The sequence below is a fragment of the Seriola aureovittata genome, chromosome 19 (genome assembly GCF_021018895.1).
Source record: "Seriola aureovittata isolate HTS-2021-v1 ecotype China chromosome 19, ASM2101889v1, whole genome shotgun sequence".
NCBI classification, from domain to species: domain Eukaryota; kingdom Metazoa; phylum Chordata; class Actinopteri; order Carangiformes; family Carangidae; genus Seriola; species Seriola aureovittata.
Genome location: NC_079382.1, coordinates 18,302,692 through 18,319,812, shown reverse-complemented (window position 1 = coordinate 18,319,812; position 17,121 = coordinate 18,302,692). Strand labels below are relative to the sequence as shown.

Below are 17,121 nucleotides of genomic sequence, written 5' to 3'. Positions count from 1 at the left end.
CTTTGAGTCATGACATTAATCGATCTGGAAAATGTTTAATCATTTTAACATGATGATGCTCTCAATTTCATGATCTCAAATTATCAGCTTTGAGCAAATGTTGTGTTTACGAAAATTTACAGCCCATTTAATTCAGTGTTGAACATCTGTAAATGATGCACATATTAAGATGGAATAAATCTTGCCTGTATGTTCTGAAAATATTTAATAGATAAACATCAGAAGTTCATTCATCAGTGTCCAGTACCAGTCGCGTGCTTCCACATTTTTTGAAAAGAAGGATTGCGCTGTGCAGCATCAGGGAATATCTGACATAAGCAGTTTTGACATTGCACTAAAAAAAACAAAAAAACATTTGGTATGAGGGTAAAAGTAATTCACATGCTAACTTAAGATATCATTGATATTAAGCCACTCATACAAACCTACTTTCATAACATTAAATCATCTTCTTGTTAATGTTTGTTGAACTCTTCGTATGTTATACAAAAGCTCCATGATTGTAATTTGACCTGAGAAAACACATTTGACTGATGTCATCTGGATACTAGCCTGAGAGACTCTTCCTGCCGGTTGCACGGGGTACGCCAGGTGAACTGGGTGGAGTCGAGTGATTAAAATACTCAGGAGTTTCCTGTCTTTGCAGGCTCTTATACAAACAGAAGAGTCAGTGAGTCAGATTCGTGTCCTAATCTGTTATCAGCACGTGAACCTGAAAGTGACTGTGTGCTTTACTGACTGCCTCAGACAAAACACCAGGTTCCTGAACTAACTACAGACTGAATCATGAGTAGTCTTGTTTATAATCATGGAAATGTCTGGTCTGCAGGAGACTTGGATGTATAATTTTGCAGTTCATTCTTAATGGAGTAATGATGATATTTGTAATGAAATTATACAGTTATTTCCCTTGTCAACATGCTCTTCCAAGCCAGTTTCCAAAACCCTGTCTTACAACTGTCATGTCCATAGGACTTTAACATGGAAACCTTTCTATTGTTATACATAGTAAAAGGTTCGTGTTTTGTCAATAGAGGCTTAGGATCTGGCCTGGTACCTCACAAGATCCACGTACGCCCAAACCCCTCACTGTGTGTGTGTCTGGGAGTTCATCATGGCTGTGACTGTGTCTCTGTGTATATTTGCTGTGTGTGTGAGTGTGTGTGAGTGTGTGAGAGAGAGAGAGCCTCAGTATCTATGTCTGTCAGTGTCTTGGAAGCCATCCCATCGCCAGATCGCAGCCTTACTTCAGCTTAAAGAGGAAACCTTTCACCCCAGGGGCAAAAGGAGACGTTTATGTAGTTTAAGTGGACGGTCTCTTTAGCTGTTATACATGGGTCTGATGACTATTGGTTATAAGAATGGCGAGTGGAAAGGTCCTTCAGTTCTCTGATGTTGGTGAGTAGCTCTGACCTCGCTGCAGCTCAAATCTGTGTCTCTGTGGCTGTTTTGGAAATTTTTGGATTATTATGGACTTTACAGCAGCGTGTTCCGCACAGAGGAAGTCAAGGAAAACACAGGTTGTTTGTGAGGAATGTAGTGTCATGCATTTGTATTTGAATTAGTGAAACAACAGTTTTAGGTTTAATGCTCTGCCAGTTTTCTGTAATGGACAAGTGGAACTTTTGTATAAATCAATCTGCTTGATTGTTTGCATTTCTTTTTTTTTTGTAACAAAAACAAACACAGGCCTCTAAGACTGCAACATATGTCATTATGGTTAAATATGTTTTATTCTAACTTCTTCACTGTTTCTCGAGAGGACTGGGACATCGCAGGGATGCACTTCATTAATTTCTTACTGTGTGTGGTGCTGTCAAACACAAGCTTCCAAAATTCAACAGGAATGATCAATTTTTAATTCATATTCATGTTTTTCTTTAAATTGCAGCAACATATTTTGATGTCTACTACATCATTACTGTTATAATGACAAAAATGTAAATGCATCTTGTCCTGTATGTGTGTAGATGACAGTTTCTCTCTGTGTTTGCCAAACAGTGGAGCATGAACAGATTCAGAAAAGAACTTTCACCAACTGGATAAATGCTCAACTCGCCAAGGTGAGTTGGGACAGCATGTTTGTGTGTGATGCTCATAGAATGAATGACCATGAAATTTAATGCATTTGGGAATGGAAACAAGATACTACCTCATCTCACCTCATTTCAGAGACAGATCATATAAATAAGTCTATACATTTGTAAAGATATAACAGATCCTGGAGCAGTGGTAATGCCTTGAACACAAAGTTGATCTCTTTCATGGTTGTCAAAGCATTTTTTAAATATTCTTCATGACAATTGGAGTTTATTAAAGTAGAGATGTGCAGGATAAATAATGCAGTAAGGAACTGATGAGAACAAAGTTTCAAGACTACAGGTGTGTGTGCAGGTATGTGCTATTTGCAGCCTCAGTTCACACTTAAGAAGGAAGCTGTCTTTTGGCTGTATTCCATGGCTTCATTTTTCCTATTATTTGAAATAGTCTACCTGTTGGTGTTTTATTTTCATGTAAGTCTGAGTAAAGTTAGTGTTCCAAATAGTCAAAAATGTTTCTTTAATGTTGGCGAAGAGATCAAAAGTGCTGCTTTTAAAATAGTTTGATATTTTAGCACCCAGTTTAGTAATATCTGGCGGCAGATGAACATCTCTGAGACCCCAGAGAGTGCTGAAAAGTGGCGTGATGTCATTCTGTGGTTTGGCTGTAAATGATATGAAGCGAGCTGCAGCGTGTAACGTGCTGACTCACTGGTCAGACAGCGAGGGGCAGTGAAGCGGCTCGTCCCGGATCTCCATGGAAAGAGACCTTGAGCTGCTTGTGACATTCGGCTGGAGTATAAATAGAGCTTCAGTGGAGCAGAGCTGCACGAAATCTGAACCCCGGCACCTCTTCATAACTTCATGTCCATATGACTGCACTCTGACGCCAAAATCACTCGTTCATAACTTTCCATCTGTTACGCCAATCTGAGTTCGCTTACAATCCCCAACAGAAGACAATGTTTTTGGTGCTAAATGTAGCATTTTAAAAAGTATGTCATTGTCCATTAAATGTTTGTATACAGTGTTTTCATAATCACAATAAAAGCATAAGATCAGGTCGAGTTGACTGAAAACCTCTATATTACACAAGTTTCCACTTTGGTTTACTAAAGGGTAAACATTTCAGAAATGTTGCTATCAGCCTTTTACTCATTTTAACATATGACCCGAGGAAGCCCCGAACAACTTCCTGTTTTGTATAAAAATGAGGCTGCAAATTTCCATCCTAATGTGACCCAGGATTATTTATATAACCCTGTGTAATTTGTTCTGTGTTTGGTATTTTTACTGTGTCCCAAATGATTGTGGTGTGATTGATTACGTGTTATTGGACGTAGCACATGTTGTGGGTGGATGCTCTCATGGAAAAAGAAAAAAGAAAAAGATTTTATTGTATTTTTAAACATGCAGCATTGGGCTGCATGTAAAAAAATCAGCCCTCCTGCTTCTCACCTGTCAATTTACCTGCGCACTTCACTCCAGCAATTGCTGTCTCGCCGTTACGCAATGTAGCTACACACCAAGCGAGGAAGTCCTTCTCAAGTTAATATTTGTCTATTTTTATACCTCTTTGTCTCACTCACTAGTTTGGTTTTGTGCACACTTATACTGCCAAACAATGCAGTTGCAGGCGATTGATATTTCTAAGATGCACGGCTGTTCATGCAGAGGACTGCTCTGATCTCTACTGCTGTTTCCAGGGATCTAAAAATCACTGTTCACAGACTGGTGTTGAATTAACTGGTAAAATCAGTGGATTTCACATGAGCTCTGCCACTCCTTTTATTTTGGTGAATTGTGTGGCTGAGTTTTAATCAGTCAGAGTGAATTATCTGCATTGTTACAGAGATGCCCCCCATCATTTGTGTCGGACCTGTTTTCTGACCTCAAAGATGGGTCACGGCTGCTTGACCTGTTGGAGGTGATGAGTGGTCAGTCTATGGTGAGTTACTCCAATGTGCTTCTGATATCAGAGAGTTATGTATTGGCTTGGGAAAAAAACATGCTGTATTAATGAATATTATTACCACAATAAGCTGATGTTGTCATTTTAATCTTCATAGAAAAGACAAAGGGGACATGGGGTTTTCCAGCAGAGGGCCAACATTGAGACAGCACTAAGCTTCCTTAAGAAAAAATCTGTAAGATTTCACACATACAAAAACGTATCATCTGAACCTGTGGTGTATTCTATTGTTAACATCTGTTGTGGTTGGTTGGTGTAGATCAAGTTGGTGAACATAAACATCCCAGATATCATAGATGGACGGCCCTCCATCGTCCTCGGCCTTGTATGGACCATCATTCTCCGCTGTCACGTGAGTACTAATAGTTAAAGTAAACTCTACTGCAGCTACTGCGAACAGAAGAGAAACAGAAGAAGAAACGGAAGAAACAGTGTTTTGTTAAGCATCATTCATTCTTAAAAAAAATCTTGATGAGCAATATATTGTTTCAGATTGAGGAGCTGGCCAGCGCTCTCTCCTTCAGCTCTCGTCATTCCTCCCTCGACTCTCTGGCCAGCCTGGACTCCTGGTCTGGCAGCCCCGTCCCATCTAGTCCAGTCCCTGCAGGCCGGACATCTCCCCTCCACAGACGCTTCAAAATATCTGCCAAGAGGGCCCTGCTCATGTGGGTCAGGGACCAATGCCAAAGGTGGGTTTTTAAGCATAAACTTAAATTTTAAAAAACAGGGTACAAGTCTCATTTTTTCTGTTTAATGTTCTTATTTTCATCGTCTGTCTGACTTTCTGTCTCCAGGGTTGGTACCTCTATCAGCGTGAAGGACTTTAAGTCGAGCTGGAGAAGTGGAGAGGCCTTCTTGGTCATCCTTTCTTCTCTCAGACCACAGCTGGTTGATCTGTCACTGGCTCAGTCCAGAAGCAACCAGGAGAACCTGGAGGAAGCTTTTCACCTCGCCGAGAGGGAGCTCCACATCCCCCGCCTGCTGGAGCCGCAGGGTGAGGCTGATGAGTCTTTACATGCAGTTTCTTATAATCCTGGCTAAGCAATTATAAGCAATTTACTGAGAGAGAGTAAACGTGTTTCAGTGTACAGTGTCATATTATCTTGAGCAGCCAAACTAAAACTGGTTTTACTCCATATCATTTGAGACGCCATCTTTCATAATTAGTGGAGGCGAGTCTCTGCCACGCTGAAAGCCTTTTCTTTTACCTCAGACGTTGATGTTAAAGACCCTGAAGAGAAGTCCATTATGACATATGTGGCCCAGTTTCTACAGTACTCCGACATGCCAACACCTGACGACCATCTGCAGGTTTGTAATCACAGTGTCACATTCACATTAATTTCTTGGATGCTTAGTGTAACGTTTCACACCGCAAAATGCACAGTGTGAATTAAACTGCAAGTTTAGTATTACTGTTCCAGTTGGATGATTAACTTTTTTTGCTCTTTTGGCCCCTGCTGCCTTTATTTCCTGCTTGATCTTTGAACCCACAGTCACCTGCATGAAACTCAGGGGTGTTAACTGCTTCCCTGTTACTTTGATCTCTCTTTTTTCATGCTCTCTTCTGGTGGCGGTGCTGGTGTAGCTGTTCCCTCTGGATCAGCCCTCCTGCTTCTCACCTGTCAATTTACCTGCACACTTCACTCCAGCAATTGCTGTCTCGCCGTTACGCCAGGTAGCTACACACCAAGCAAGGAAGTCCTTCTCAAGTTAATATTTGTCTATTTTTATACCTCGTTGCACACTTTTACTACCAAACAATGCAGTTGCATGCGATTGATATCTATAAGATACACGGCTGTTCCTGCAGAGGACTTCTCTGATCTCTACACTTGAAAACCAGTTTTCCGCTGTCTGTGCAAGTTCTCATTCGTCCAGGTCATTGTTATCTCTTTCTCAAATTAAATCGAAGGCAACTGGACTTATATTTGTCTGTGGAAGACGTTTCGCCTCTTATTTCTAGTTTTCCGCTGCAGTTTCCAGGGGTCTAAAAATCACTGTTCTAACAGATCATAGTTGAGGTTAACTGTTAGGTCTGTATATGACACATACTTCATGTATGGTTGTGCAACTCTTAACACTGTCATTCAACTCTTATAAGCCCTGAACAACTTCCTGTTTTGTATAAAATGATGCTGCCAATTTCCATCCTAATATGACACCGTGACCCAGGATTATTTATAGAACCCCGTGTAATTTGTTGCCTGTTTGATTACGTGTTATTGGATGAAGCACATTTGACATCATGTTTGGGTGGGTGCTCTCATGGAGAAATAAACAAAAACAAAAAAAACACAGCTTTAATGCTTTTGTAAACTGTGCTACTTCCTGTTTTGAGGTTTTAATTTAAATGAATGAGAACAGATATTGTGCATTTGCCTAGATCTGCTGGGAGAGAAGAGATGCAGTAGATTTTAAGAGTCAGTACTGAGTGACCCCTACTTTATGCATCTACACACAGACTGGTGTTGAATTAACTGGTAAAATCAGTGGATTTCACATGAGCTTTGAACTCTTACAGCATCCAAATGTAGCTGCTGACACTTTTGATTGGGAAAATTTAGGTATCTCCGAGCGAGCGAGCACAAGAGGCGACTTGCTGGCTGCAGCAGGCCTTTGAGGAGCTCTCTGAAGCACGAACGGCAACAGAGAATTCAGGCTACGCAGAAAAATATCGAGTAAGGCAAAGCACAAAAACCAAAAAGAAGAAAACAATCATTGGTGTGTAGTGTTTTGTAGTGTTGTAGAGCTGATTAGAGCTGTGTTTGGTTCACCAGGTGTTCCAGAGTCTCACTGGCTCCTTCATGGAGCAGAGGAGACCTGTAATGACCCTCCTCGCTACAATTAGACGCTGCCCTGAGCTGAGTCGAGAGCAGCAAGCTCTCAGGGCAGCATGGGATCAACTGGAGGAGGAGGTGAGGAAACACTTGCTCCTGAGAGTGCTTTTAGAAAACGCCTCTTCCTTATTCACTTCCTCTGTCTCTCTCCAGATGAGTGAGAAATGCTTACAGAGCATCATCAGGCAACATGACAATTACCAGAATTTGTACTTATACCAGGTTGTTGTGGATGGATGTGCGTGTGTGTGTGTGTTTCTTCAGCTGCAGAGATGTAAAGCAGACCTGGACCTGAGTCTTCCTCCTTCTCTGGATTCGGTGGTGGTGTGGCTGCAGCGTGCGGAGGCGGCGTTAACAGAGGAGGGAGGGAGGGTGAAAGATCACGCAGGCGCAGCTAAAGAAGCAAGAGCTCAGCAAGACACCCTAAAGGTTATTTTTTTATTTTGAAACCACAGGAAAATTTTGATCTTTCCTGTTTTCAATAAACAAAAATGTACAATTTTTTTGTTACTAAACTCTGAAACAATATATAGATTATACAAGAATGAGGTAGACGTATTATGAGTAGGCAGCATAACAATATCTTACAACTGCTTGAAACTTCTCATTATCTACTTTATGTTCTTATAATATTGTTTTCTGGTTTTCTTTAGAATATAATTAAGGAGATGAGCCACCATGTCCAAATCCTCGACAACTATGACAACACGGATGACTCTGGAAACGTCATAGTGCCCCTTGAAAAGTTTGAGGAGATAAAAAGACGGTACAAATCTTAGACATCTAAAATTAAAATGATTCACGGTAGCTTCTTTTGTACCAATAACCTCAATGGACAATGTGTCAATGCTTTCTTTTTTTTATTATTTGAAAACAGTGTAACGCATATCAGAGTCACAGCTAAATATCAAGGGATCAAGTTGGAATACCAGGAACATCGTCTCACCGTGCTGGACCTCCTGAACCGCATCAATGCTAAGATCCAGACCTGGAAAAGTCCATACAGATCAAAGGAGGCTGTAGATGTGCTACTGCACGACTGGCATGTGAGTGCACATCTGAACGAAGAACAAGATTCACACCAGTTATGAGATACAGAACTGTTTTTCTGAATTAAAGTGAGCCAACAGTGAATTGAGTAAATTGGAGGTAGTATTTAAATAAAAATACTAACAGCCATTTATGAGCTACTTTTCTATGGATTTAGGGAAAATATTAGACTCTTGGCTTTACTCTAACTGGAATTTGTTAACCCCCCCTACCTCATCTTATAAAATATGCCTCCAGAAATCCAGCTAAAGCAATGACTTTTGTTGGTTTGTTGTGTAGGAGACAGTGGAGCGGCAAAGCATGCTTTTGATTCTGATGGACACTCTCCAAAACCTGAAGGAGAAGGCAAACGCTTACACCAGCAAAGCAGCACTAGGTATGAGCTAAATGTCAGTCTATGATAAGCACGAAATCCTAGCTTAATCTTTGCTAGGTCATGAACTCTGTAGATTATGAGTTTCTTGAAGATTTACCTTTTTTAAAAAAAAGGTAAGAACTGACTTCCACTCACTCGTCACTCCCCAGGTGAAGATTCCCAGCGTGTTAATCGTCAGGTGAAGGAAGCGGAAAACGAAGCTGAGTCGGTCTCACAGGCTGTGCCAGCTGTGAAAGGGATGATGGAGAGAGTGGTGTCTGCGTGGGAGACTTACAACAAGTGCCTCACCTCTCTACAGACATGGCTCACACAAAACACACAGTCTCCTGCTGCAGGGACACAGGTAATAATATGTATGACTCTCACTGTAAAGGCCACTGTTTATAATGAAGCTGCCTGGCTGTAAAAAAAAAACAACACAAAAAAACAACTGTTTTATCTGCTGTTTTGGTTACAGCAGGAAATGAGTGAGTGGACGTCATGTCAAGCTAAGTTAAACGAGGTGGGGAATCTGCTTATTGAAGTGACAGAAACTTCAACCAGCCGCACTCTGGCCGAACAACTCAGCAAGGTCAACATGCAGTGGGCTGAGTGTGTGAAGAGGACAAAATTTGTAAGTTCGCAAGTTCTCATTCTTCTCTCTACAGAGACTTCAAGAAGGTTACGATCTAATGAATACGAAGGATTTTAAATGTTCATTGTTTACTGAATTCATCTGAAACAGTTAATACCAAGACCTATTTAAATAGTGTTGTAGTTTTTAATTTGATGAAGGTTACGCACTAAACAGACATTGGGATAAGAGAACGAACATGCAGACATCAGTATCAGCATGTCGTTTCTTAGGAAGTGTCATCGGAGCCCAGTGTCGGTCCCCCAGGTCTTCAAATGGTGCATTCACTGACCCAGGAGGCCAGCTGGCTACTGAGACAACCACTGGACGTGGCTTCTGTCCCACTGAAGGCTAACAGACAGAAACTACAGGTTGGCAAACTTACACATTAACAAATGGATGGGTAGATAAATACAGGAAGATTAAAATCATTCTACTTACTATGTGTCCCCCTTTTTTTTTTTTTTTTTTTTAAATCAGCTGCTGAGTAAAAAGATGGCAGAAGTGGATATGTCATCTCTCAGTTCATCCCCAGACTTTCAAACAAGCCACAAAGAGAACCTCCAGCAAACTCTCCCGCAGGTATTCTCCTGTAAAAACTCTGACTCACCGTGATGCAGGTCAACAGGCTTCATTCTTTCTTCCATTTTCTGACTAAACCCGTTCTGAAGCTAAGCTTTATCAAACCAACACCCAGGCAACATTCTGTAAAGACCAGAAAGAAACACTGAGCTTATTACTGACATTATCCTGTGCCCATTGTCCACTCTCCCGAGTTGTAGTATGGCAAACTGAGGATAGCGGCTTACTTGTGTATATGTGACAGGTGCTGTCTGAAGCAGAGAGGACCTGCGGGGAGCTGCAGCGGGCTGCATCCAGGCTAGAGGGCCGTCTGGCAGAGCTGGACCACTGGAGCACAGATGCGCTGGACTGTTACCAGAACCTAAAGGATAAAGAGCACAGAGGGCGCTCTGCACTGGACTCTACAGCCAAAGTCAGCAAACCAAAACTTCATGCTCCTTCTAATTAGGCTTTTTTGTTGTTGTTTTATTTAATGTTAACATGATCATAAAAGATCCACATTGTTTAGATGCAGCAGCATTACAATTCATTAATGATTGTCACTTGCAAATTGCGAGTCCTGCACGGCCATTTATGAATCTAAAGTAAAAGTAAAGGTCAGAATTGACAAGAGTAAATGATCAAATGTCATGTTGCAAATTCCAGCTCGCTTATTGCAAATTTCTTGGAGCAGAGGCAGATTTTAAAATGAATGTTTATGATTCCTATTTTTCCACTCTCAGTTTCCATGTTCGGTCTTAAGTGCTCATTGTTGTGGTGCTTTTACTTTCTGTTTATCAGTGAGGGGTAAAAGGTGTGGGTTCTAAAGAGGTGTGACACCTTTTCCCTTGAAATTTGCCCCTTAAAATACAACAAACAATAAAATACAAATAACCCAATACCGGTCTTATAATCCTTTCTAGGTGCTGATCTCTCGGGGCTCGCAGCTAGAGAACCAGGTTGTAACTGAGGGACGGGATCTGCAGGACTTTGTCGCACGAGTACAGAAAACCTCTCCTCTGCAGCACCTCAGTACCTCTGGGATGCAGGACAGGATCTCAGAGGCAGTCTCTCACGGCCAGGTGAGTTAAACTAATGTATAGTGACTTTTTTCAATTCCTCCACAGTTCCTCATATTCATGTGATTTGTATATTTTCCATTTTTAGGAGATTCTTGGACTGTTTAGTTCCCTTGGGTTTAAGGGGAATGTGGGTGAACCAGTCCATCAGACCCAGAGACAGCCAGAGACGGGGTTCCTTGTTGTGGCCAGAGCCAAACATGTAGACCAGACTGGGAATGTTAAGCTGCAAACCCAGGACCCAAATCAGCTCTCACCTCAGATTCCATCTCATATGCCTCAACAAAGGACAAGAGAGCTCCAGGATAAAACAACCATTGTTATACCCCATGTCAAAATCCAAATGCTGCCTCAGCCTCTGAAGGAACCAGTACCTCATTTTCACTCTTCTCTTTCTCAAAGTGTAAAAGAAGCTGAACCTCAGTCCATGGTGCAGCCTCAGTCATTTGCTCAAGCTTCAAGTCCCAGTCAAAATGATCAACCTTCACCATCTTCAACCCAAACTGCTGCTGGACCAATATCTCAGAAAAGTCTGGTTCTGGTTCTGTCTAAACACATCACAAGTCCAGTAACAGAGGGACACGGAAGCTCACCTCCCTCACAAACTCACAAATCCAAATCCAGAATAAGAGGCCAACAAAACACTTTACAGGTTGATAAAACATCTCCACTGCCACCCGTCGTGGTCCGCAGTGAAGTTCATTCTAAAGCCCAGTCAATGGCAAGAAGCAGGCTGGAGAAGGCCAGAGTTCATCTGCACGGACGCATCCAGCAAGCCATCAAGTTATTTGGTGGCAGAGAGATTTCAGAGTCACAGGCCAAGAAGAAGCAGGTACGGTTTCCAACATTAAAGGATAGGAGGGGCATCACTAAAACTAACTGAGATTTACAAACTGTAAATCAAAGTAAAAGCTCTGACAGTTCATTCATTGTTCATGTCTTCAACACTCAATTCGTATATTAGTATCTTTACTTTCAGCATCATTCACTGGAAATACATTTTTTCACTTGATAAGTGAGAGACTTCTCATAGAGACTTTAAAGCCAGCTTTCTACTTATTTGTTGCTTATTAAAACAGAAGCTTGGCTATGTTTAAGACCTGCTTTAAAACAGCCAGACCCCACAAATCCCAAATTTAATTTCAGAATTAGGACACATTCTTCTAAGGTCTGTGGTGTTTCGCTTTGTGTTGCTACCGGTTTTGTTTGGAGCGTGTTTGTCTAGCTGTGTGTCTATCTGTGCAGCGGGCTTTAAAGATTCTGCAGCCTGTCATCCTCGACGAGTTCCTGGATGCAGTGGAAGGTTACGGGGCCTTCTGCTCCGGGCCCCAGCTCCAGGACTTGATGCTCCTCTCTGACTCAGTCAGAAAGCAGTGGGAGGTATGACAGAGACTCTGTAAAAGACTAATGTGCCCACGAGCAAAGGTTTTACTGAGTTTTGAAACCTATTCAAAAAAATACACCTAACGCTTTCTTTGTTCTTACTAATTCTACTAAGTGGAGCTTAATAGAAATTGATTTGGGTTAGCGATGTCTCCCATTGATTATGTTATAATGAGGTGATTTTAATTCAGTAGAAAAAATATTTTTATGTTTTTTTTTTTTTTAACACTTTTACTTTTTGTGTTGTTCCAGATTAATCTAATATTTTACAGACTATTAAATCATAACAATTTAACATAACTAATATTTGACCTAAAATAAAGTTTCTGCCTGTTTGTGTCACACTCAGGACGTACGCAGAGAAATGGCTGCCTTTGTTCCCATGTTCTGGTCTCAGCTCAGAGAAGGAAAGCAGCCATTTTCTGTTGTGCAAAGTCCAACTCATACTAACGCTCTCAGAGAAGCTTCTGACCAGACTGACCTTGACTCTTTGCAGCAGCAACAACAGGTACTTTGCGTAACCCCGTAACATGGCATTAACACCCGACTGCACTTTGTGGCAAACTGTCTGATTCAGGCCAGGTAGCTAAAAAAATACTAGAGTACTCAGGTGGTTTCACATTACCTGCTCCCACAGGCCGCCATTGACGGAGCTGCGTCTGCTGAGCAGCGGGATGAATCGCTCCGAGAGCTGTGTGAGACAGTGGCACCAGGTGAATCATCCTGCCTGGCGACAGAGCAGCTGAACAAGTCAGACGAAGCACAGGACAAACAAACCAGTGACGCGGTTCTCCCAGCACACAGGTAAGGCAATGCTTTTCACAAAGCTATCTTAAAATCTCATGTGTATTTTTTGGTCGTGCTAAAGTGGCAAGTAGAACGTCAGAGTTAAGTTTAAACAAATTAAAATTTGGACTGAAATAAAACAAATTATTGTTGCATTAGAAATTTTCATTTAATTAATATTCAATGTACAGTATAAACTGCATCATTTAATTGAAGCAGTTGTCACTCTGTAATCCTTCAAATCTATTAATCTTAATGAGATGCCCGTTGCTCTGGTTCTAACTGAATGGGCCTGACCTCCTCCTGTTGAACATTTCTTAACCCAGCAGGGGACGGCAGCCCGGGGGAAACACCCCGCTGGGAGCGACTGGCGTGTCGGCAGAAACACACCCGAGCAGCGGTCTGCGACAGACACCGAGCGCGGACAGCCAACAACAAGACCTCTCACCTGCGGCGGGCTCAGTGCCACTTCATGGTGATATCCTGCCACTGCGATCTCAGGATGTCCCAACAGGAAGAGAAGAGCAACTGGCACAACAGAGAGGCTCTGGGTCGGGGAAAATTAAGAAGTCTTCACTTCGAGCCCAAGAACAGCGACTGAAGGCTCGACTGCTGAACATCACAGAGAGCAACCAGCAAGCCCAAACTCATATACAGGTATGATCAGATCACATGACTGCTTTTCTCATCTGCAAGTATCTTGGTACTTTGTTATCTCCAAGTTGCATTTTTGAAAATCATGTAATATGAAGTAAAAGTAATTTGAAAGAGCTTCTTAAATGGACAGTATGTGGTCAGGGTGGACGTGGTGTCAGTGATCACTGACTAGTCCAGTTTTTTTGTTTCTAACACTCACTGACTGTGATTTAGAAGATGTTTAATTTCATGCTTTAAGGTTTAAATCCTAATTCCTCTGTGTAAACATAACAAGAATGTTTTGTTGTTGTTGTTTTTTTTAACAGTAGTTTGAATTTTAATCGAACAGTTAATGTATGTGACCTGCCACACTTTTCTGTGTTGAAACCAAACTATAAAACACTTGACATGAATTATTTGCTTCTCAGAAAGGAGGAGAAAGCTTCACAGTTATAACTTGGATGCAGCCTATTTATCTTAAACCCTAGAAATGTATGTTTCTCCACATTTTGAAAAAAAAGGAGATGTGAGTTATGAGGTTGTCCAGGTTTCAAGCTCCTGTCTTTGATGTCTACCTGCAAGCCAGAGCTTCATTAGAATAAATGTGTTTTCCATTTTACCTAAAACGTTTGCTTATGCAGCTTTGAATTTTATATGAAGCAGGTTTTCATAACACTTTATTTGTACCCGAGGGGCAATTTGCAGAGGCATGCTTTTTTGTTACCTTACCAGTAAACCAATAACGCTAAATACTATGTTGTGACTATAAACCAAATTATATTGGAATGTGGTTGCTGCACATGTTAATTAGCTTTAAATGAATCCTATTTACTTTATACATTCAGTTTAAAGTCGCCTCTCCTCTTCAGCAGTTTCATTGGCTGTGAGTGACACTTAGAAGCCACAGCACCAGCTGTAGGGCACTAATCCTCAGTAATTGGGTTGGCCGGCCGCTCCATCTTTTCCTCTGTTCTTCTGTCACTATGTAACTCTCCCATCTCCCAGGCGGTGGTCAGGGGTGACACTGTGGAGGCCAAGCAGGAGCCAGAGTGGACCGTCATCCCAGAGGCGGTCGCCCCACCACAGGAGGAGCACCCTTCTGAACAGGAAGTACTAGAAAGGTAAACTTTACAGCAGGTTTCTGCTTTTTTTTAAGGAACTGGCAGCATGTGAAATAAAGTTTCAGCTAACAGAGGAACCAACTCTAAAATTTAAATATATTTGGTTGCATTAAAGTCCTCTGGATAGGCAGCATCTTCTGATTGTGACGCTTTTATACATATTTTTTTCATGCAATATTTACAATTCAGCATCAATTTACTTTATGTCACTGCCTGTCTGACCTGATTCATCTCATTTAAACTGCCAACCCCTTTTCAGTTTAATAAAATAATAATAAAATGAACTTCGTATCACAGATTTCGCAGCAGGCTCTGTTCCCATGTATCTTTCAGTCTCTCGATGTTAACAATGTGTAAATCTTTCACTGTAGGTACAGGAAGGCCTGCTTGGTATTTAAGTCTCAACTCAAGAAGAATGAGCAACATTTGCTGGAGTTTATCCCAGAGCAAGTCACCATCTCTACTCTGCACAACCAAAGGAAACAACTACAGGCAAGTGGAAGCATCACCTATGTTACTTCATCCCCTTTTGCAGTGCATTTTACAATTTATACCAATCTGGCCTCGACACTGAGGAAGGGCTCAGACCGAAAAGCTCATGCGTTAAATAACATTTTACACGTAAGTCACAGTGTGCAGATTTCTCAGTTCATCTTTGTAAATATGTGTCTTCTCAACAGACTTTAAAACAGGTGACAGAGACACTATGGTTTAAGTTTGAGCTCCAGTATGCCCACCTATCCCATTCCCCCCATCTGATGACCAGAGAAGACCGGAGTGAAGTGGAAAGAGACTGGGAGCAGCTGAGTCAGGAGTGGAGAGGCCAACAGATCTGCCTACAGAACAGGTACAGTGCAGCTCTCAGACTGAATTAAAAGTGTTGACTAATCTCTTTAAATGATGCACTTTTGCAACACTTCTCCTCGTTGGTGATCTTTCAAAAAAAAATAAAAAAAAGTTAATTTACCTGTAACAATCATAGGTGTTTTACCACAACTCACCATAACTAGGATTATTAGTTTCAGTCATGAACCACATCAGATATATTTCCAAACTCTGCAGAATATCATTTCCAAAGGACTGTAAATGTGAGATAAGATAAGTTTAAAGTTCCACGTCGACCTTGAAAACATTTAATTTTCAGGAGCTTTCAATCATATCGCATCATCTTCATCAGTGGATGGAGTTTGCTCAGTTGTCATGGAAACATTAAAAAGAAGTTAACATTCAGATTTTTTTTTCTTCTATCACTTCTCATCCTTGTTAATTCTTGACCTTGGAAACAAATATCTCACTTCAAAGTTCATTTAGTAGTTATTCTGGAGCTTTCAATCACATTACATGATCTTCATCAGCAGATACAATAAACATATTTTAGTACCATACCCAATAACAACTTATTCTAACAAGTAAAGTTGCTTTTACTTTGGACTGTGTCAGGATGACGTCTCTTGAGAACACGGCCGACCTGATGGAGTCTGCGGATGAGACGACGGCATTGATCACACAAAAACTTGACGGCATCATCCGACAGTCTATGGACATCTCCTCCCTCAACCTGACCGATCGTAGTCTGCAATCTGACTTAAAGGTACATCATCTTTGCTTTGTTCAAACAATTAGCACTTTAATTCTGGGAGTGAAATAGGCAAACATTGGTATTAATCCCTGATGTGTTACCCAGGAGATGGACGACAGGCTGCAGTCTGAAGTGAGAAAAATAACAAAACAAAGCAGTGAAGAGGAAAGACAACACCCAGAGGCCACATCCCTCCACCAGGCTCTCCACAACAGTGTCAGTCATCTCAAGCAGCTCAGACAGCAGCTGGAGAAGGTTCAGTCAGCTGCCCAGGCTGTGGATCACTTCCTGGCCACAGTGAGGGAAGTCAAGGCCGAGATCCCAGCCCTGCTGGCAAAGCAGGACGACAGCAGGCAGCAAAATGAGGCGGACTGGGAGCAGGAGAGGCGTTCCTGGCAGGCAGAGATGCAGCAGAGGTTGCAGACGGCTGCGGACCAATGTGAAAGTGTTGACAGCAATTTAAAGGCAGCGGGAATGACTCTGACCATGGATGGTGCAACTGCTACGTGCCAGGATGTGGTGACATCGTTGTCTGAGCACGTTGCGGACGTGGAGAAAAAGCTGATGAGAGCCAGGAAAAGGGAGAGCAAATATGGGATGAATCTAATGGGAACGGAGCAAATGCAGAGGAATGAAGAGTTGAATCCCACGGAGATGCGTCAGACGAAGACTGGGGATGATTCACCACAGCTGGAGGGAATACAGGAGCAGGAGCATCCCAGTCCAACTGGGGCAGAAGAGGAGTCAGGGTTGGAGGCCCAGAGGAGGAGGCTGGATGGAGAGAATGACAAAAAGGCCCAAAGAGAGGAAGAGCACAAGTCTCGAACATGGAGGTCTGAAGGGGATGGCAAGGTCCAGAGAAGAGGAAGCAGACAGATTAAGAAAGAGGGAGAGGAGAAGGAGAGCTTGGTCCAGAGGAGAGCTGCCCTGTTAGCAGCACTGAGGGAGATGAGGGGAGCAGCTGAGCATCTGGGGCTGCAGGAGCTCACCCTGCCCGCTCTGCAGCAGAGGTACAGCTCTGATCTGGATCAACAAATTACATTTTTTATTCATTGTAACCTCTCTATCGGAATATCAGATTGGTGA

General features: G+C 42.0%; 1 protein-coding gene across 1 annotated transcript in view; it reads left to right on the top strand.

Annotated features, from left to right (window-relative positions):
• The window catches only part of LOC130160764 (nesprin-2-like), an 82,531-nt gene that overhangs the window by 942 nt on the left and 64,468 nt on the right, over positions 1 to 17,121 (top strand). The window contains exons 2-31 of the mRNA XM_056363465.1: positions 2,002 to 2,063; positions 3,892 to 3,987; positions 4,109 to 4,186; positions 4,271 to 4,363; positions 4,504 to 4,700; positions 4,806 to 5,005; positions 5,225 to 5,322; positions 6,579 to 6,692; positions 6,792 to 6,929; positions 7,116 to 7,280; positions 7,505 to 7,617; positions 7,729 to 7,897; positions 8,181 to 8,277; positions 8,427 to 8,620; positions 8,735 to 8,890; positions 9,124 to 9,261; positions 9,371 to 9,501; positions 9,588 to 9,597; positions 9,717 to 9,884; positions 10,375 to 10,533; positions 10,619 to 11,362; positions 11,776 to 11,910; positions 12,263 to 12,421; positions 12,524 to 12,717; positions 13,026 to 13,356; positions 14,341 to 14,456; positions 14,828 to 14,948; positions 15,137 to 15,303; positions 15,897 to 16,047; positions 16,141 to 17,045. Of these exons, the coding sequence (XP_056219440.1) occupies positions 2,002 to 2,063; positions 3,892 to 3,987; positions 4,109 to 4,186; positions 4,271 to 4,363; positions 4,504 to 4,700; positions 4,806 to 5,005; positions 5,225 to 5,322; positions 6,579 to 6,692; positions 6,792 to 6,929; positions 7,116 to 7,280; positions 7,505 to 7,617; positions 7,729 to 7,897; positions 8,181 to 8,277; positions 8,427 to 8,620; positions 8,735 to 8,890; positions 9,124 to 9,261; positions 9,371 to 9,501; positions 9,588 to 9,597; positions 9,717 to 9,884; positions 10,375 to 10,533; positions 10,619 to 11,362; positions 11,776 to 11,910; positions 12,263 to 12,421; positions 12,524 to 12,717; positions 13,026 to 13,356; positions 14,341 to 14,456; positions 14,828 to 14,948; positions 15,137 to 15,303; positions 15,897 to 16,047; positions 16,141 to 17,045 (5,599 nt within the window). The remainder of the gene's footprint in view (positions 1 to 2,001; positions 2,064 to 3,891; positions 3,988 to 4,108; positions 4,187 to 4,270; positions 4,364 to 4,503; positions 4,701 to 4,805; positions 5,006 to 5,224; positions 5,323 to 6,578; positions 6,693 to 6,791; positions 6,930 to 7,115; positions 7,281 to 7,504; positions 7,618 to 7,728; positions 7,898 to 8,180; positions 8,278 to 8,426; positions 8,621 to 8,734; positions 8,891 to 9,123; positions 9,262 to 9,370; positions 9,502 to 9,587; positions 9,598 to 9,716; positions 9,885 to 10,374; positions 10,534 to 10,618; positions 11,363 to 11,775; positions 11,911 to 12,262; positions 12,422 to 12,523; positions 12,718 to 13,025; positions 13,357 to 14,340; positions 14,457 to 14,827; positions 14,949 to 15,136; positions 15,304 to 15,896; positions 16,048 to 16,140; positions 17,046 to 17,121) is intronic.